At 38.3% G+C, this 17,611-nt stretch overlaps 1 protein-coding gene across 3 annotated transcripts; it reads left to right on the top strand.

Moving 5' to 3' along the window:
* Positions 1 to 1,049: 1,049 nt before the first annotated feature.
* On the top strand, positions 1,050 to 16,106 carry TMEM68 (transmembrane protein 68). 3 transcript variants are annotated; one of them, XM_010172017.1, is made up of 7 exons: positions 1,050 to 1,377; positions 3,809 to 3,973; positions 9,626 to 9,819; positions 11,963 to 12,023; positions 13,831 to 13,970; positions 14,277 to 14,283; positions 16,009 to 16,106. In XM_010172017.1, the coding sequence occupies exons 1-7, from the start codon at positions 1,050 to 1,052 to the stop codon at positions 16,104 to 16,106; spliced, it is 993 nt and encodes a 330-aa protein (XP_010170319.1). The 3 variants fall into 3 exon arrangements, with proteins under 3 accessions (XP_010170319.1, XP_010170318.1, XP_010170320.1); XM_010172016.1 differs by lacking the exon at positions 14,277 to 14,283 and having other exon boundaries at positions 13,831 to 13,972; positions 16,004 to 16,106; XM_010172018.1 differs by lacking the exons at positions 11,963 to 12,023; positions 13,831 to 13,970; positions 14,277 to 14,283 and adding an exon at positions 10,874 to 10,880.
* The last annotated feature ends 1,505 nt before the right edge of the window (positions 16,107 to 17,611 follow it).

Below are 17,611 nucleotides of genomic sequence, written 5' to 3' on the forward strand. Positions count from 1 at the left end.
GAGTGATAGAAGTGCCTGTCTAGGCATAGGAACTCTGCAATCATACGTGCTGCAAGTCATATTTTAATAAAAAAACAATCCACAACAACCCCAAGCTTAGATTCTTTCAGAAATTATTGTTCTGTTATAATTCAGAATATAATTCAGAAATTATTAATCTGTTTCCCTCTACAAGTCTACATCGTAGTTGCAAAATGTTTTTCTTCTTGGTCCTGATTAGCAGTTACTTCAAGTCTTGACCAAAAGTTTTCTAGACTAGGATAATTTTTTTCCCCAAAATTATTATTTATGTTGCTCTAGAACTGTAGCTAAGATAGCCAGCATACAGGTTGTCTTATATTTGTAGGATGAAGCAAATAGCAAGTTTTCCCCTAAATCGTGCAAGGCTAAGAAAAAAGTGTTGCTCCAGAGTTGTAGAAAGCCTGAAATATCATCCGAGGGAGGTTGAGCCCTGAAACTCCTTGGGAGCTGGCGTTGGAGGAGAGACTCTTGCGCATAGACACAGTAAAGCCAGAGCAGCTAAAACATTTTAGAGGACTCTGTGTGATCTTTTTTCCATGTCCTTTCTGCTACCTCCCTGTGTTGTGCTCTGGGACTTGGTGTTTCACTACCTGTCAATTTCCAGGTACAGTTAAAGGTCTCTACAGGAGTGAGAGTTACTTATTTGAGACCATCTTCTTCCTGACTCATCACATGCTTGTGGCTAGTGGTCGTGTTCAGAAGGGTTTGTTGTAGCACTAGATTTGAGATTGTGCTGTTTCCTGTTGTAGTAAAGTACTTGGGAGAAGTTGTTGAGTGTATTGTGTAGAACAATGAATTAGACTAATTAATACAACTTTCTGAAAATCATTGTACAAATATAGTATAAATTGGTGTTGGTGACAGTATAAATGGTTTGGATCTGCATAAGTTGAACAGTTTTTAGATGAGATAAAATCTTAGCTGTAGCATAAGAGAGGTTTTCTGAATAATTAAACAGTATAGGCAAGTCTGTATTTTTTGAGGATTTATTAATCTGCCTTTTTTTTTTTTTTTAAATTAAACAGGAGATGATAGGTGGAAATGAATCCTGTACTGCAGGACCAATACCTATGTCCTACTTAACCTGCCTGACTTACATTCTGGGAGAATGGACTGGCGTGGAGCACATTGAAGATTATTTGAGTTACGCAGTTTACCTTTTATGGGTGCTTTTTCCACTCGCAGTAGTTTTTCTACTTCCAGGAGTTCTTGTCATCCTCTTCTACACTTCCATTCTCTTTCTCCATATTTATAAAAGGAAGAATGAACTAAAGGAAGCTTATTCAAATGATTTTTGGGATGGTGCAAAACAAATGTTGGCTACCCTATGGGATGGACATGGAAGAATATGGCATGGTAAGCAACATCTGACTTTTCATTACCGCTGAAGCTCTTATTCCTGGTTTACCTTTCAAGATTATCAATATATATCTGATTGTTGCTGCTGTTGCACAAAATCTAAAATTCAGGCCAATTTTTTTTTTCCATTTTATCAATGACTGCCAGTGGTGCTTGGAAGAAAAAAAGTTATTGAGACTTTTGAATGCAAATTTTTTTTTGTCATGTGTATTTATTAATTTGCTGCTACAAAATGAGATCTTTCATCCAGTTGAATATATATGCAATGTTAAAAAAATTGTTTAATTTTTTTTTGTTCTTTTTTACTTTTTATAACTACTTCTGGATTTCCTTATTCCAGGAGGACCTGAAATGATTGCGATGTTAAAAATTAGTGCAATTAATTATATTATTTCAGAGTCAGTGTATGAACACTGGACATGGAATGCCCGTTCCCTGATAGCTAGTATGTCAGCACATGTTAGCATGATTTAATTCCACTTAACCAGTCTTTTACCTATAATTCCAAATGATGGTTAAAAGGAGCACTTAGTGTCAGTTCACTCACTAGTTGCTACTTCAAATTGACTTTAGAGCCCAAAACTGTTACAGAACCCTCCCAGTTTTTTATTTTCTTTCTATGTATTTTTGATAACTGCTTTCTCTACTAGAATGTCAAAACCAAGGGCTCTGTTCCTTGTCCTTTTACTATTATTTCTTTTATAAAGACGGGCTTAATAAATGATTTGGCTTTTCTTTCTAAGGAAATCATAAGCCTCTTTCAGAACCATTCAGTCTAGATGCAGCTAAAGGAGAAAGAGATGTTTAAGAGCAATTTAGATAAAGAAAAAATCCTTCTTGAAAATCATCTTCATTTGTTCTCTAGTCAAAAGGAAGCGGGTTTTCAAGGCATTGATAACCAGATGGTGCAGTGGCTGTATCAGATAGGCTTTGTAAGACTAAGATGCAACTTTCAAATCTAGGAAAGTACATTAGATCAAAATCAATAGCTACATCACAGAGCTTAAAATGCTCACTTCACAATAAAAAGCTATTTACTTTTTTTCATAAGAAAATGAATTTTTTAAGGCCTTGGCTCTTTTCATCCTTAGTAACTTTTTTTTTTATAAGGTCTAACTTTATTTGCGCAGGAAAAATTCTTTTCCAGTCCCTCATAGACAGTTGTGACTTTTTTCTGCCCTGCCAGTTGCTTCCATGTTCTCTATGCACTTCTCTTGCTGAAGGATGAAATGTCTTACAATTATTTTTCCCCTACTTGTTAATCAGTATATCATAGGAAGAACTTTTCATTCTGAAATCTGACAGCATTAAAAAAACCAATCCAAAACCCAAAAAACAACCCCATAAGAAAAAAAGCCCCAAAACTGTGTGTGATACCTGTAACTTTACATATATTATGCAAATGCTAGATGTAGGTATCATTCTGGTTATGATTGGCTGGCATGGAGCACAGTTAGTGGCCACTTGGGATGGTACAGATGATATGCTTGCAGTGTGTTGCAGCTCTACAGGTATAGAATGTAAAATAGAGGGAGAAGAGCCAAGAGTACCTTCAGAATTAACACAAACAAACAAACCAAACCAAACAACCAAACAAAAAAGCATGGGAATTGCAGACCTGACTAACTTTGGAAGTGACAGGGTTTGGGTTGAGTTTTTTTGTTTGTTTGAGGGGGTTTTTTGTTGATTTTAAAAAACAAACTACAAACAAGATACTGTAACAATACTACTCGGTATTAACTGAATATGTTCTGTACTGATGTGTTTTGATATTTTGTGTTAACTGAATATATTCTGCACTGTTAACTTAATTAGAAATGTAAGTTCAGTAAGAAACTTGTGTGTTTATATATGTTTCAATCAAGCATATAAAGCCCAAATAGCTTTTAGTACTTAGTGATAGAAAAATGGAGCAAGTATAAATCTGAGGGAAATAAGAAAGATAAGCTTCATACCCTGGAGTAAAAGGAGATGTTGTCATGTCAAATCTTCTTAAACAGTTACTAGTGGCAATGAACTTTGAAAGGTAAATAATAGCTTGAAACAGTTGTGTTTCACCACTCCTATGCAATCCTTATTTTGATTTCTCTTGAGTGATTGATTCAGAGGACTCTGCAGCCTTGAAGACAGTGAACTGAAAAAATATGGAAAAATTATATAGTTCAAGACAGTGAGACTTCGTGTTTTGTTTTCAGTATTTTTTGTTCTTTCTTTAAATGTGTTTCTTCTGTTTTCAATGAAACTTGTATTTCCTGTGAAAGCAACTTAGTAAATGCTACAAGTCACATTTTAACTTTCTAGTAGTCACTTCACTCTCACCGCTTCTCAATACCTATTGGTTTCATTTTGCCAACTTGCCACAAATCAATTTCTTTGTGATAGAATTATATCAAACTTTGACATCTGTTACATCTTTAACTCCTAACAGGTTATGAACTTCACGGTATTGAAAACATTCCTGAAGGACCAGGGCTCATTGTGTTTTATCATGGAGCTACTCCTACTGACTATGTCTATTTCATGGCTAGACTTCTTATAGAAAGGAAGAGATACTGCCACGCAGTAGCTGATCATTTCGTCTTTAGATTGCCAGGTAACATACTTCATTATAAATAATCAGTTTGAAAAGTCTTTTTTTTTTTTTTTCAGTGTAATTAATAAAAATTGTGCCACAGAACAGACTTCAGACAAATTTAGTGAAAGTGTTGAAGTACAGCTGTCTCTAACATGTTATTTACAAACAAGAATGAGTTTATGAGACTGGCCCCTGCAAGGATGTGTCATGCTCCTGGCTGGGCAACACCTTCGAGTGGCCCTAGGGTGTTTAGAAACAAAGAGGAGGAGATCATAGGAGAAACAGTTGTCTCTGTATTAATTGGTAGCAGAGACTTCAATAAGATATTTCTTTTTTTTTATTAATTAGGCAAAATGAGTGGTGTAATCTAATTAAGAAATAAACTGTTTGGAAGCAATGCCCTTAAAATTGTCAATACTAGTCTAGGGAGATGATCTATTTTGGAATCCCACCAAGATGAGTATGGTGGGCAGTGGAACCTGTCCCCAGGAATTCTGTTCCATGTCGAATCTTTTTGGAAGGAAACCTGTTTGAGCGTCCAACAAGTTTATGTGAAGCATGAATTTAAGCATGAATAAAATGAAAAATATGTTTAGGGCAAGATTTTGGCTAGACAACCTAGTGAAAAACACTGCTGATTGGTAAAGTTAATGACATGAGGGGTTTGGTTTTTGTGTGTGTGAAATACAGTAGTACTCAGTTCTTTTCCCAGGTTCAGTTTGGACTAAAAACTTTGCAATTAATTTTGTGAATTTACAGAAGTGTTCTTTAGTGTACTGATGCTTTTAGTATAAACAACTCATATAAGGAAACTGTCTGGTATAGTTTTATTTCAGCCTCAATCCTGAAAAACCAAACTTTTTCATGCTGATGACAGCATGGCTTTGCCTCTACAACTGCTTTTGCCAACAGATTAGGATTTGTTAGTTGATTATAAAATCTTTTGCATACAACTGACTAATGTAACCTGTTTTGTAATTTAGATTTGGTTCTGTATTATATCTGTTAATACTTATACACACTTGTTTGTTAAATGGGAGATTTTCTTGTTTTTTTTTCTCCATTTCTGCTTTAAAATAAGGTTCTAAGTGTGAGTATACTTATGAGTCCCCTAAATACTGTTTAATAGCATCGCAGAGACATCTGGCTGAATGGCTGGTCTTAGAAGCATTGGGGTCAGCAGTACAACATCTAGCTAACAGCTGGTTTCTACAGGCATTCTTCAGGGATTGGTACTGGGATCGGCGCTGCTTAAAGTTTTTATTGCACACCTGGAGGAGGAGTTGGAGTGTGCTCTCAGGTAGTTCAGTGATGATACCAGACTGGGGGAACAGTCAATACACTGGGGGTTGGAGCTGGTATTCAGAGTGCCTTCACAGAAATGGAACTGTGAGAAACATCATGAAAGTTCAGTAAAAGCAAATGTGAGGTTGTACATCTGGGGTGGAGCAATCCCATGTGACAGTACCCTGGGTAGAAGGTGGCTTTGCAGGAAAGGGCTTTGGCATTCTACTTGACAACAAGTTGAACACAAGTCAGCAGTGTGCCCTTGCAGCAGAGAAGGTGAACTGCACACTGAACTTTTTTTAGGATGAGTGTAGCCAGCAGGTTGAGTGAAGAGGTTTTTTCCTTTGGCTTGGCACCAGTGCAAGCACATCTCAGAATATGGTGTCCAGTTTTGGACTCCCCAGTACAAGATGAGCGCTGACATACTAGAGCACATTCAGTGGATGATGGGGGGCTGGAGCACACAATGTGTGAGGAGAGTGAGAGAAATGGTTTTGTTTGGTCTGTCCCAGATAAGGGTGGGGAAGCGACTTTGGTCTTTAGCGACTTAATGGCAGGGTGCAGAGAAGAGGGAGTCAGACTCTTCTTGCAGGTTCACAGTGATAGAATGAGAAGCAACGGAGATAAGTTGCAACATAGGAAATTTTGATTAGACATGTGGAAAGGTGTTTTACCATGAGGGTGATCAGATATCTGAACAGATTGCCTGGACAAGTTGGGGAATCCCCATCCCCAGAGACTTTCAAAACTCCGCTGAGCGAGGCCCTGAGCAGCCTGATCTAGTTGGACCTGCTTTGGATGGGAGGTTGGACTAGGTGACCTTCAGAGGTCCCTTCCAACCCACATAATTCTCTGGTTGTGTGAATGAATTGAGGCTGTTCAAGGAAGACAAGTGCAAAGAGCCCAGATAATGTTCTGGATTGTGTTTCAAGTTCTGCACAATAATCTATGACTGGCAACCCAGATTGTTGCCACCTCTCTTGTGAACCAAACCAGAAAGACTGCCGTAATTTTTTCCTAGTAATAAGACTGCCTAATCTTGATTAAGTCTTCAGATTAAATTGGTTGCTTTTTCAGCAGATGTTTGAGTTAACCAAAAGTTATTATGCTTAACGCTGGAGGAATGGGGGTGTAAGGGGGTGGGGGATGGGTTTGGGGAGTCTGTAGGCTGTTAGACACACTTGGATTAGATGATTTAATGATACTTCTGTTTTTATGATTATTGAATCTACTGTGAATAGCTGTGAGGCATGGCTTGTTCCATGAATTTCAGGTCTATTAACTGCGATTGACTGGAATGCTTGTAAAATGTTGCTGTGTCTCCTAAGGGATGCATGAGCCTGCAAGGGATCAAACATGCCTCTCCCTACTGCTTAGTCTTGAAAGATACAGCTTGATAACTTATGGAAGAGAATCTAATCTAATAGGAGACCTCCAATAGATATCTGGAGATTCCTGTTGAACATCGCCTAATATATCTTTCTTTCACGCCGATGCTAAAGGAAAATATTTCATTGTTTCAATTTATACTGTGTCAATGCTATGTATGCTTCTCTTGCTTGTGTTTTGGGGCAGAAGGATATGAAATATGGTCCTGTGGCTTCTTGGTTTTACCTTTTAAATATTGGAGGTTAGTCACAGGAGAAAAACATTGCAATGATTTCTGGTTCTTTTAGGTTCTTAGCTGTGTAATGCTCAGGAATACACTGATTTCTCTAAGACTGAATTAAGAGAAAGCCTTTTCCCAAGGTGTGCTGTGAAGACTGAGGTTTCACTTGGGTTATTCTCTGTTACCCTCTCCTATAGTATGGACCATGTTTACTTCCTAGAATCATCTGGGACCCCTCTTTAAAGGTTGCATGCTATTTTAAGGATCTGAGACAGTCCCACTCCTGTAATGTCCCAGAGGAAAGGAGCTGTGTCTTCTTGTCTGTTACAGACACAAGGTGTTGCAAAATGTCTTGTGGATTGGATGTTCTGCAGATACATATGTGTGGTTACCTACAATTGTGAAAGGTTAGATTCAGTGATGGCATCCTTGCCATCTTGCTACCGGGTAGCTGACAGACCCTATGTTACAGTCACTGGGGCTAAGTTAAGAGAAATACAATATGTAGGCCACTTACTGAGCTAAGTGTTGCATGTGTTACTGGGTACTCTCCAAAGGGTTTTAATACGCTGGGGTAGACACAATGCTGTGGAAAATAAGAGTGTGCTGGGGCAAGGGGCAGAGACCAGGTTGAATTGTGGAATAAAATTAATTTTGAACTTCTTGGTATTTGGAAAAGTCAGCATCCCTTCATGCTGTTAAAGGCTGAAAAATTATGTTTAGATAATTTTGAGTGTTGTCTTACTGATTAAAGTGGGAAAATTGATTCTTGATCATGTTCATGCAACAGCCAGGTACTACCCCAGTGTTTCTTCTGACTCCATGATGACCTTCGCCTTGGGCACAGGGTACCTTGGCTATTCCTTCAGGGCCACTGCACTAGTTCCTGTCTCTCTGCTGCTCTAACAAAGCCAGGTTCTTCCTCTTTCCTACTGGAGCAGAGGTATTGATAGTAATATATGATCTGCTGGCTAGGCTGTGAGGTACAGCTCAGAATATAAGGCTTATACTAAAAGTCGAAGTGGGAAAAATGGATGAGAAATTTTGTAAAGACTTGAAAATCTATGCCACTACTATTACATATTACAAATTTTTGCCTGGATTCTGTCTATATTCTGTTATTTTTTTTTTCTGACCTGAACTGGACAGACTCATGGTGTTGATCTATCACACACACACCTCCCCCCTGCCTGCCCCATCCCCTTCACCAGCATGTCCATTGCAGAAAGGAGAACTGTCTTCACAGCTTCTTTTCCCGCTCTCAACACTTCTCATGACTGTTTCATCTCTCTCCTGAACTCACTGACAGAAAAGGCTTAGAGACAGGTAGCTTCCTACCACCAGGTACTTTCCAGAGCTTTAATTAGTTTGGGAATGTAAAACATTGTAAAAAAAAGCTATTTAAGATACCACAAACAAAGCAAATGAGAGAAAATAAAATACTTGAGGAAAACTATTTCAGGTGTCCTGTGTGCAAATGCTACTAGATGAAGACCACTAGTGTCACCAGCGCTGTGTGAGGCAGGTGCAGCAGAGTGTGAGAGAGGTATAATGCAGCTTGTGTTCTATTGTCATGTTTACAGACAGATCCTGGTTGTATATAGATATAAATCAGGACTAATTATACTCACACCAACTACAAAGACTAGTTAGAGATCAGAGTTTAGTCATGAATAAACTAATGATATGCTGCCTCATGCTCTCCTTCCCAAGCCCTTAGTTTATGTAGGCTATAAGGGAAGACAGATCTCTGTTGAGGAGCAAACTTGACTAGATCAGTTCTGTGTCCTTGTCTATGGGTGATGAGACTGTTTGCCTCAGTGGGAAACTTCAAGAAAGAGAAGTAATCTTTACCATACTGCTCAGTCATCTAAGGCTCTCACTTTGATGTGCGGTACTTATAAATACTGTATAAATTTAAAATGTATTAAACCAAGTGATCATAGTTGATTTCCTGCAAACAGACGTTTATGCTAGTTATTTTCTTTCACTTTAGGCTAGCTGTCTAAATTGATCAGGTATGCACCCACTTGATGCTTGTAAGCAAATTTTTGATGTTCTGCTGTTTCTTGAAGAGTAGGGTCAGTATGACATTCAAATTCAAGATTATATGAGGAGCTTTTGTAACTTCACACTTAAAATTGTCAGTAAATGAAAAATCTTAACCTAAGGTGAATATACCCAGCCCAGGCTTGCCAGATGCCTCTTTGTGCGAAAAGCCATCTGGGTACTGGGTACTCACAGACTGAACCAGGGAGTAAATTCCTGCAGTGATCTGTAACACAGAGAATGCTGCATTTTCTTTGTCATTCTCCTTCTTGTGCACAGACTCCTCTTTATTTGCCAAAATTAACAAAAGAAAAAAAAACCACAACAATTTGCAGATATTTTCTCTGGTTGCACTTTATTAGGACTGTGCTGCGTTGAAAAGTTGAGCTTGGGCAAGGAGCCAGTGCCCTGGAGCCAACTTAGCAACTGCTTTGAAGGGATACATGAAAGCACACAGAGTGCTTGCCAGTTTTTTCCCAGTTTAGTTCTGCTTGTGAGATAGCACCTGACTTTACTATGACAAAAGCCACTGAAAACCTTATATCTTCAACGTTTTAGATGTTTATAAGCAGGACTTATACTTCAGTTCCTCTAGAAAAATCTTTGATTTGGGGTTGCAGGTTATTAGACAAGTAAGGTTTAGCCATTGTGTTATGTGTTGGGAATCTGTACTTGATGGTAGTATGAATTAACATTTTCTGAATTAAAATTATATTACCCTACAGGTTTTAAACTATTACTTGATGTACATGGAGTTATGCATGGACCAAAAGAAGAATGTGTCAGTGCTCTGAAGAAGGGCTGTCTGCTAGCCATTGCCCCAGGTGGAGTTCGGGAAGCACTCTTTAGTGATGAGATGTATACTATTATGTGGGGTAATCGGAAGGGCTTTGCTCAGGTGGCCATTGATGCAAAAGTGGTAAGTATGACAGATTGCAGAAGAGGAGCAAAGAATGCTAACTTACTTCTTCCAGGGAAAGCTGTTTTGATCATCATATATTTGGTGTTATATTGCTGAGTGTCATGACTGTGGTCCGCTTGCTCTCATAACTACACTTCATGACTGTTTTTGTTGCTTTCGATAAGAAGACTTTGGAGTCAGCTAAGAGTAGTGTGGTCAGGAAATCCAGAGTTTAAAAGAATGAGAGATGAAATCCAGGATGGTTTCTACGTGACAAGTTTCTGCTGTTTTACACATACTTGATCAGGATTGTAATGGCTCAAATCCTGACCAGAATGGTTGAGAAGCAACTGTACATCAACATTTCTGTTTCCCCTGTTGCTGAAGTATACTGTGACCCAGTACAGTGTAGACTCATTGGCACTATGTACTGTATTGGCATTTTTTGGTAGTAAGGGGTATCTAGAGCATACAGCAGCAGGAGGAGATGCTGTTCACTAGTGTGAATTGTCTCTTCAAGTCTAATATATATCATTGTGTTTGGTCAGCAGGCAGATAATGATTCATATGGGACCAACTGTGAAAGGCACATTAAGTGTATGATATATTTAAATGGTAACTATTTTAGTAATAATTTCAGAGTCCCTCTTTCTCTATTTGTTTTTGAAAGATGTGTCCATATATCTGTAGGCCTGCATATACCTAATTTAAAAGTAAGTCTCACACCAAGAGTTTTATATTTAGGTACTGTCAAAGAGAGACTAGTTAAATCTCTGAATTTTATACAGAAATAGCACACTTTTAAGACCCAATTTTAAGAGTGTGTCACTTTTCTCAGGAGGAAAATAACACTGTTCAAACAGGATATTTTCAACAGTTTTAGATTTTACTAATGTATTGTAATAGCATATTAAAGGCCATACTGGGGATTCAGCGATGGTTGCACTCGTTATATTTATTTTATTGAATGTATGTTCAGTTCCCTTTATGCACACACAAAGGTCTTGCAGCTTCATCCCTCCCTTAAAAAAACCTGAGCGATGCAGTAGAATAGGAATAGTGTCAGAGGCAGACTGAAAGTGGGGAAAATATATTTAGATTAAAGATGAACTTTAAGTCACATATAATTATGAGCATAATTCCTTATAGAAAGAAAAGATGTGTCTAAAACATCAGAAAAATGTATCTAAAACTGAGACTTTCACCTTGTTGAAGTTGCCTCATTTCAGTAGTTTGTTTGACAGAATTTTTGTCATATAAAGGAACTTGGTACATACAAAAATCTCTACCTCTGTATCAAAAGTACAGTGTTCCAAATAAGATGGTTCTGGAATAAAGAAGTCTGTAAGTCTGTTACCATTCAGTTCAGGCAACTGTGCTTCTTTTTATTCTTTATGGTTGCATTGCATTATTTACAGCCTCCTCCCCCGCAAAAAAAAAAAAAAAATCAGAACTTGATACCTGTCTGAAAAATTTCTACATATTGTTTAAAAAAGTTTGAAAGAATCTAAATGTTTGAAAATCCCATAAAGAATTCTGTATTTCTGATGATTCTATGTACACTGAGTACATACTGTAAAATGATATTTAGAAACTTCATGTAGTAGTTGACTCCCTCCTGGTTCTTGTAAACCTTGACAGCTGTCTGCAAGTTCAAAACCACAAATATTCAATGCCATTCCAAATATTCATCAGCAGAAATAAATCATGGACATGTATTGAATATGACACATCATGTGTGAAGCAATACATCAGCATAGCAGAGATGAATCAGACAAGTTTAGGGCCCCAATCCTGTGAATTCTTCCCTTTGAGCATAACTACAAATTAGGCAAGAGGTCTAACTGCTTAAGTCACAACTGTGGAAACAGTGCTAGACGAGGGGAGGCCTAAATGCTCCATAGGGTCTGAAATTCTGGGCTGCTTTGAGAAAATGGACTTGCTGAATCAGTGACTCACTGAAATCTCATGGTGTTCTCCAGCTTGAAACCTCATGGCAGAAGGTTTCAGAAAAAGTTGAGAATGCTTGTTTTGCTCTCTGTATGTCCTTGTCTGAGAAACACTTCTGAAGTTAATTTGCTTGTTGGATTTAAGTGAGGTGGAAGTTTTTTAGACAGTGCTATCTTCATTAAATTCTTAATTTATTTTTTTTTCCTCCTAGCCCATCATTCCTATGTTTACACAAAATGTTCGAGAAGGCGTTAGGACGTTAGGAGGAATAAGTAAGATATTTTCTATTTTTTTGTAGTTTATTTTTCCGTATGTGTTTAGCCTGTCACTGTAGAAATAATCCCTGTATAACTTTGAGATTTGACACAGCCTTGTTTCTGGAGGTTTGCTCTCTGGTAGAGTTCAGAGATGCTATTAGGATTTAATATCAGCATTAGATCTGGTATTGGCTCATCTAAGTTACTAACCATATAAGTGTGCCTCCACAGAAGCAGCGGCAGTGGAAGAAAGGAAAAAGGAGCCAGAAAAAGGCAAATAGATATAGAGCACTTTTCTTCTCTGCATATATCTGCTACACCAAGTCTAGGTTTCCTGCTCTCTGTTAAGAAGCAAAGCAAACAGGAGTTTGCAGCTGACACGTAATTTCTTTAAATGTCCTCCTAAAGCTTGCACCTCTACCTGTACTTAAACTTTGAATGATTTGAAATATATTTAATCTGTAGTTGGTTTATTGTTCAGCACTGGACCTGTAATTCGACACAAAATCTTGCATTTGCCTGCGCTCTTTCCTCATCTCTATGGGACTTCCAGCCAGCACACAAATAGATGGGAATATATCTGAAGGATCCACCTCTGGGATGATTAGATGCCCACGTCTCTGCTGATCTGATAGTGTTAAACCCCCTTTTTTATATTCTTCAACTTACTATCTAGCAGAAAGTGCCTCAACACTGTCCCCCACGTCACATGTTCTGCCTCAAGTATGATGTCATCGTCTTCATCAGAGGACTGCAGGGCAAAACAGTTCTGTTTCTCTCCCCCTCTAATTAAAAGCTATATATTGCATGGAGAAATCTAAGGCATCAGATGTAGACACACAGAATAATTCACACATTTGTCAGGTTGTACAAAAATAATCAACAATTAATTGTTCCTGTGTTCAGAAGAATCTTCCAAACAAGCACAGGTTGAAGCCAAAATCAATCATCCTACTTGTATTCTACAGCAGAGGTGCTAGAGGAATTGAATTCTGTTGATCACTGGAGGTATTATTCCAGTTTCGGTAGTTTTGGAATATTCTTTGTTGTAGGTACAGTAAATTCCACATCTTGGTCAGTAGTGATTTTCTTATGCCATCATCTCAGTTAAAGGAATTTCTCATCTAAAATTGAGAGAGAGAATGTTAGCACCCATTCTGCAAGGAATCTGTTCTGGGTGCATTTGGGCTGGAGGCTTAGAAGGTAGCATGTGAAGAACATGTGTGTTAGAGCTAATTGAAATACCTGTTTTTTCTCTCTTTTTATATTCACTGCAACCAGTATGTGATCTGAAAGAGCAATTCAGTGTAGTAGCATTACTGACCTTTAGGCAGATAAGACTGTTTCTGATCCTCTAAACCTCAGTGGGACTGAACAGAACAGTCTTCCAATACTAGTGTCTTGTGCTAACCTGCAAAATTGGCTGAACTATAAGCTGTGTTGCCTAGCATTTCCTTTCTCTCCAGAGGGACAGCTATTGGATTTTTCTCTTCTTCCTTCTCTTTGCAGCTACTCTTTGGAGGAGAGCTTTCACACCAAGTTAGGGTGGAAACAAGTCTGATGTTAGCATTAATGCAACTTTTAGGGAGTGGAAGTCAAAGGTAGAATAGCACTTGAGATGACACGTTGTTTGAGAATCTGGGTCAGGGACTGGATTACCTGACAAGCCAGTTTCAGTTTTAAGACATACTGGGAAAAAAAACTTCACAGAATAATCTCTCTCTCTCTTTCTCTCTCCCCCTCTCTCTCTCCCCCGCCCCCCATCCTCCCCCCTTTTCCTTCTTCTGCTTTCCCCCTTCCCCCTAATTTTTTTTCACATTAGAAATACTTAGGTCACTATATGAACGTGTTAGATTGCCGGTAGTTCCTGTGTACGGTTGGTTTCCAGTCAAGCTTCGTACATTTATTGGAGAACCCATTCCATACGAACCAAATATAACTGCCGAGGAACTAACTGCAAAGGTAAGATAGATACGCGTTTATATATTTAAAAGGTTGACTGTTCTGATAGAAAACACTGGAATAATCTTGTAAAGTGATTTCTGCATTGGAGCTAGTTGGTGGAATCATGGTAAGCTTTGGACTTGCTTAATTCTGAATGCCCTTCTTAAATGCTATCTTTTTATTACTACACCTTGCAGATGTTCTAGGCCTTTTAAATTCAATACTACACCCTATATTTGCTTCAAGAAACAACTTGCTTTAGGGACTGAAGTTCAGCCAGGTGAGACTGCTCTGGGTTGATAAAAGCATAAACACTTCACCCAGAGAAAGTGTTTTGGTTCTTCTTCCAATGAAGCCTTTCAAACACAGCAAATCCATGTTCACAAACTGTTAAAATTCCGTACAATAAAAAAATCGATGTAAATAATTTCACTTCTTTGTGTGGTGTGTTCCATTTCTATTTCCTCCAACTCCTCATCCAACAAATTAACTTTTGCATGTTCTCCTAGTTCAGATTTAGGTGGTTTATAGAAAGGATTGTCAGGTCCTCATGTTCACTTAGTTTATTAATAGATTTCACACTACAGGGATATAAAACAGGTAAGTGATGGAGCAGTTGGATGGAGGGGGCTGAAATAGCCATTTTTGAAAGCTCCACAGATGGTCACTTTTAGAATTCTGAAAACTTCACTTGAGAAAAAGAGATTTTTCTTTTTGACCATGCAGATGTCAGTTTAGTTGTCTCCTCCTCTGTTTACCCATCTGCTTAGATGACATCTGAAAAGGTTTATCTGCATTATCTTATGCCCTGGATATGGAAAACTGTTTCTTTTAGGGGCTTAGTGTGACAGGACTTCAGAACTGTTGACTTTCAGGAGACAATATGTGTTCAAATGACTTTCAAACGTACTTTGGCATTTTGCATTTGTGCCAACCCTCACTTGCTTCTGACTTAAGTGCAAATTCTGCTAGGTAAGACCCTTAGAATCTGAATCCCCTATAACCCTACTTAGTTAGAGTGATTTTAAAGTTGTATCTCATGTTTCAGGCTATGGCACAGTATGCATTTTCCCATTATATACATGGGAATATATACAAAAATGAAGCTCTGTTTTTTTTTTCCTAATAGAAATTTTAGATCCTCTTTAGGACCAGTTCTATAAAGAGGTGTAGGCAGGAACCTTCTCCCAAGACTTAACAGTTGATCACATACTTGATATAAACAGAGTGAGTTTGTACCAAGAAACATTTTTCCCCTTGCTGACCACTGGTTTACAAAGGCAAATAGTTCTCTGTTCTGTCCCTGGCCTTAAGGATTCAGTAGTTTTTGCTTCTCTAGGCAGAATAGGAAGGTTACGACATGTCCTCACCATAGCTTCTGCGTATTGCCCTGGTTTTGAATGTTCCCCATACAGCTTTTATATAATGGGAATAGCTGCTATTAACTTCTTGGCCTGATAGGTTTTTGAGTGAAAGTGAATGCTGCTGTCATAGGCAGTATATTAGGTGTGGTCTAAGCGTGCTTTACAGGACCAGCGCCTTTAGGGGGCTTTGGCACAGGGATAATTACTTTGTACAAGCCAAATGTGCCGAGACACAATTGTGTTTCCAGCGCTGCTTCTGAGGATGTGTAGAAGCAAAGTTCTTGCGTGCTGAAACAGTGTTAGCGGTGCAAACCTGGGCATAGGCAGAAGTTTTCTGAGTTGCAGTACAGCATGCAGGCACTGAGGTTTCGGAGTTGCAGTACTGCATGCAGGCAGTGACAAACTTTTTAGATCTAGGTCTCTTCATTAATGTACTCCATCGTCATTTTACCATTGCATATCCCTAATAGAGCTTGTGAACACAGGTACCAGAGAGAAAAGATACTAGTTTGTTGGGCTGTTTCTTGGCAGTGATCCCACAAACGCATCCTGTGGGCTTAAATATGGAAAAATAGTATTTTGAGCTTGCAATAGTTCTGCGACATTTGAAAGGATGAAAAAGAGCCTAGAAATTGTGTCAATGTATGAACAATATAAAGGTGACTTAATCTGACTTTTCTCTTTCCAAAAAGCAGCACTCCAAGCTCTGATAGAAAAACATCAGAAAATACCAGGAAATATATTTAGGGCTTTAATGGAACGATTTCAAACACAAAAGAAAGAAGATTAAGGTCTTCTGAATAAACTACTATTTAGTTGTAATATTCTTAAAGTCATATTTGTAACTTATTCATTCTTCTAATAATAGGTTTAAAATACTGTCCTAATGATACTGCTGTATAATTTAAGATATAAGACACTTTCCGTTGCCCTTCCCCCTGTCCAGTATTAAGCTCAGGAACCCAAACTTCAAATCATTCATAACGGGGCAAAGCTTAGTTTTTGGTAAATGCATTCCTATCTTGAAAATGTTGGTTTGTTTTTTGTTTTTGTTTTTCTTCACAAAAATTACACTGCAAGTCTTAATGTACATGGTCTCATCTTCCCCACCCCCCCCTCACCCCCCTCTCCACCTGTGGTTGCTGAGTGTTAGATCTTCTGTAGAGCTACAGTCTTATTGTCTTGGTCATCATCACTGTAACTAAGTTTTGCAGGCCAGATTAATGCCGTACAGCCTTTATGAAAACTTTCTTTAGGTTGTTACTCTTGTGCTGCTGGAAAACAGTCAGCCTTCTGTGGCCTGCAGAACTTCTAGCTATACCTGCAAAACCTGTAGTGGAAAGTGTTTAGTTTTACTGTGTTAAGCTCAGAAAGAGTTCACGGGAGTGAAAATTGCTTAGAGAACTGCAGCGAACCAAGGAGGTTTGTTACAGAAACCACTCTGATGGGGTGCAGGAGAACAGCTGCTATTCCAAGCTGACCCATATGGAATGTCTGCCCTTGAGTAGAGACTTGTCCTGTGTACTTCCCAGGGAATCTGCAAATTCTCCTTTGAGAGAATGAGCCCAGCATTTACACTTTAAGAAGTGGAAATGAGAGTACTGTTCATTAACACAAATTCATAAAGCTTTATTTGGAAGAAAGGAAAAAATCAGTACAGCACTCCTTTTAAAAGTAGTAGTTCTTTTGAAAAACAGGATAGACATTCCCAAATACCCCTTTAATCTGGTAATGTGTAAACATCCATATTCTTCAAATGTAAGTTATTAAATCAGGGTTGAGAGGGAGATCCTATATACTTTCCTTAAGTGAGAACAATTCAATGAACAGGAAAGAGTTGCAGAATTGGGCTTTTGTGCGCTTAATGGTAAATTGTATTATTATATTTTTTTTCCGAACTAAAGCCTATGCTTTTATTGTCCAAATAGGAAATATCTGAGATATTTCTTCTCTTTGCCAGCAAGTTTAATCTACAGTTCTTAAGTGAACATCTGGGAACTCTTTTAGTTTTGGGATGAGGACAAATTCCTTAAGGAAAGACAAGAGTTTTATGCCGTGTTAAAAAGCCGCCTTTCAATATTGTTGGGGTTTGACCTTTTCTTAAAAAAACAACAACAACCCCCTCCCCCCCAACTTTTGAAAAAGCGGTTGTATTCCATTTAGTATCCATTCCTTCCACCATTCCACCTTAAGCACATGCTTTGCTTTATACTCTTTTAAATGTGTAAGTAAGTGAAATTACAGAAGTGTGTATGGATGATGCCCTATGTCTGAAAAATATCACTTTATGGGAAA

The sequence above is a fragment of the Antrostomus carolinensis genome, unplaced genomic scaffold, assembly GCF_000700745.2.
Source record: "Antrostomus carolinensis isolate BGI_N321 unplaced genomic scaffold, ASM70074v2 scaffold3717, whole genome shotgun sequence".
In the NCBI taxonomy this organism is placed as follows: domain Eukaryota; kingdom Metazoa; phylum Chordata; class Aves; order Caprimulgiformes; family Caprimulgidae; genus Antrostomus; species Antrostomus carolinensis.

Excerpts from the sequence above, each read along its gene's own strand:
- TMEM68 (XM_010172016.1), top strand. The coding sequence starts at position 1,050 with ATGATAGGTGGAAATGAATCCTGTACTGCAGGACCAATACCTATGTCC. Across the intron at positions 1,378-3,808 it reads ACATGGAAGAATATGGCATG|GTTATGAACTTCACGGTATT; the intron begins GTAAGCAACATC and ends AACTCCTAACAG. Across the intron at positions 13,973-16,003 it reads GAGGAACTAACTGCAAAGGT|AAAAGCAGCACTCCAAGCTC; the intron begins AAGATAGATACG and ends TTTCTCTTTCCA.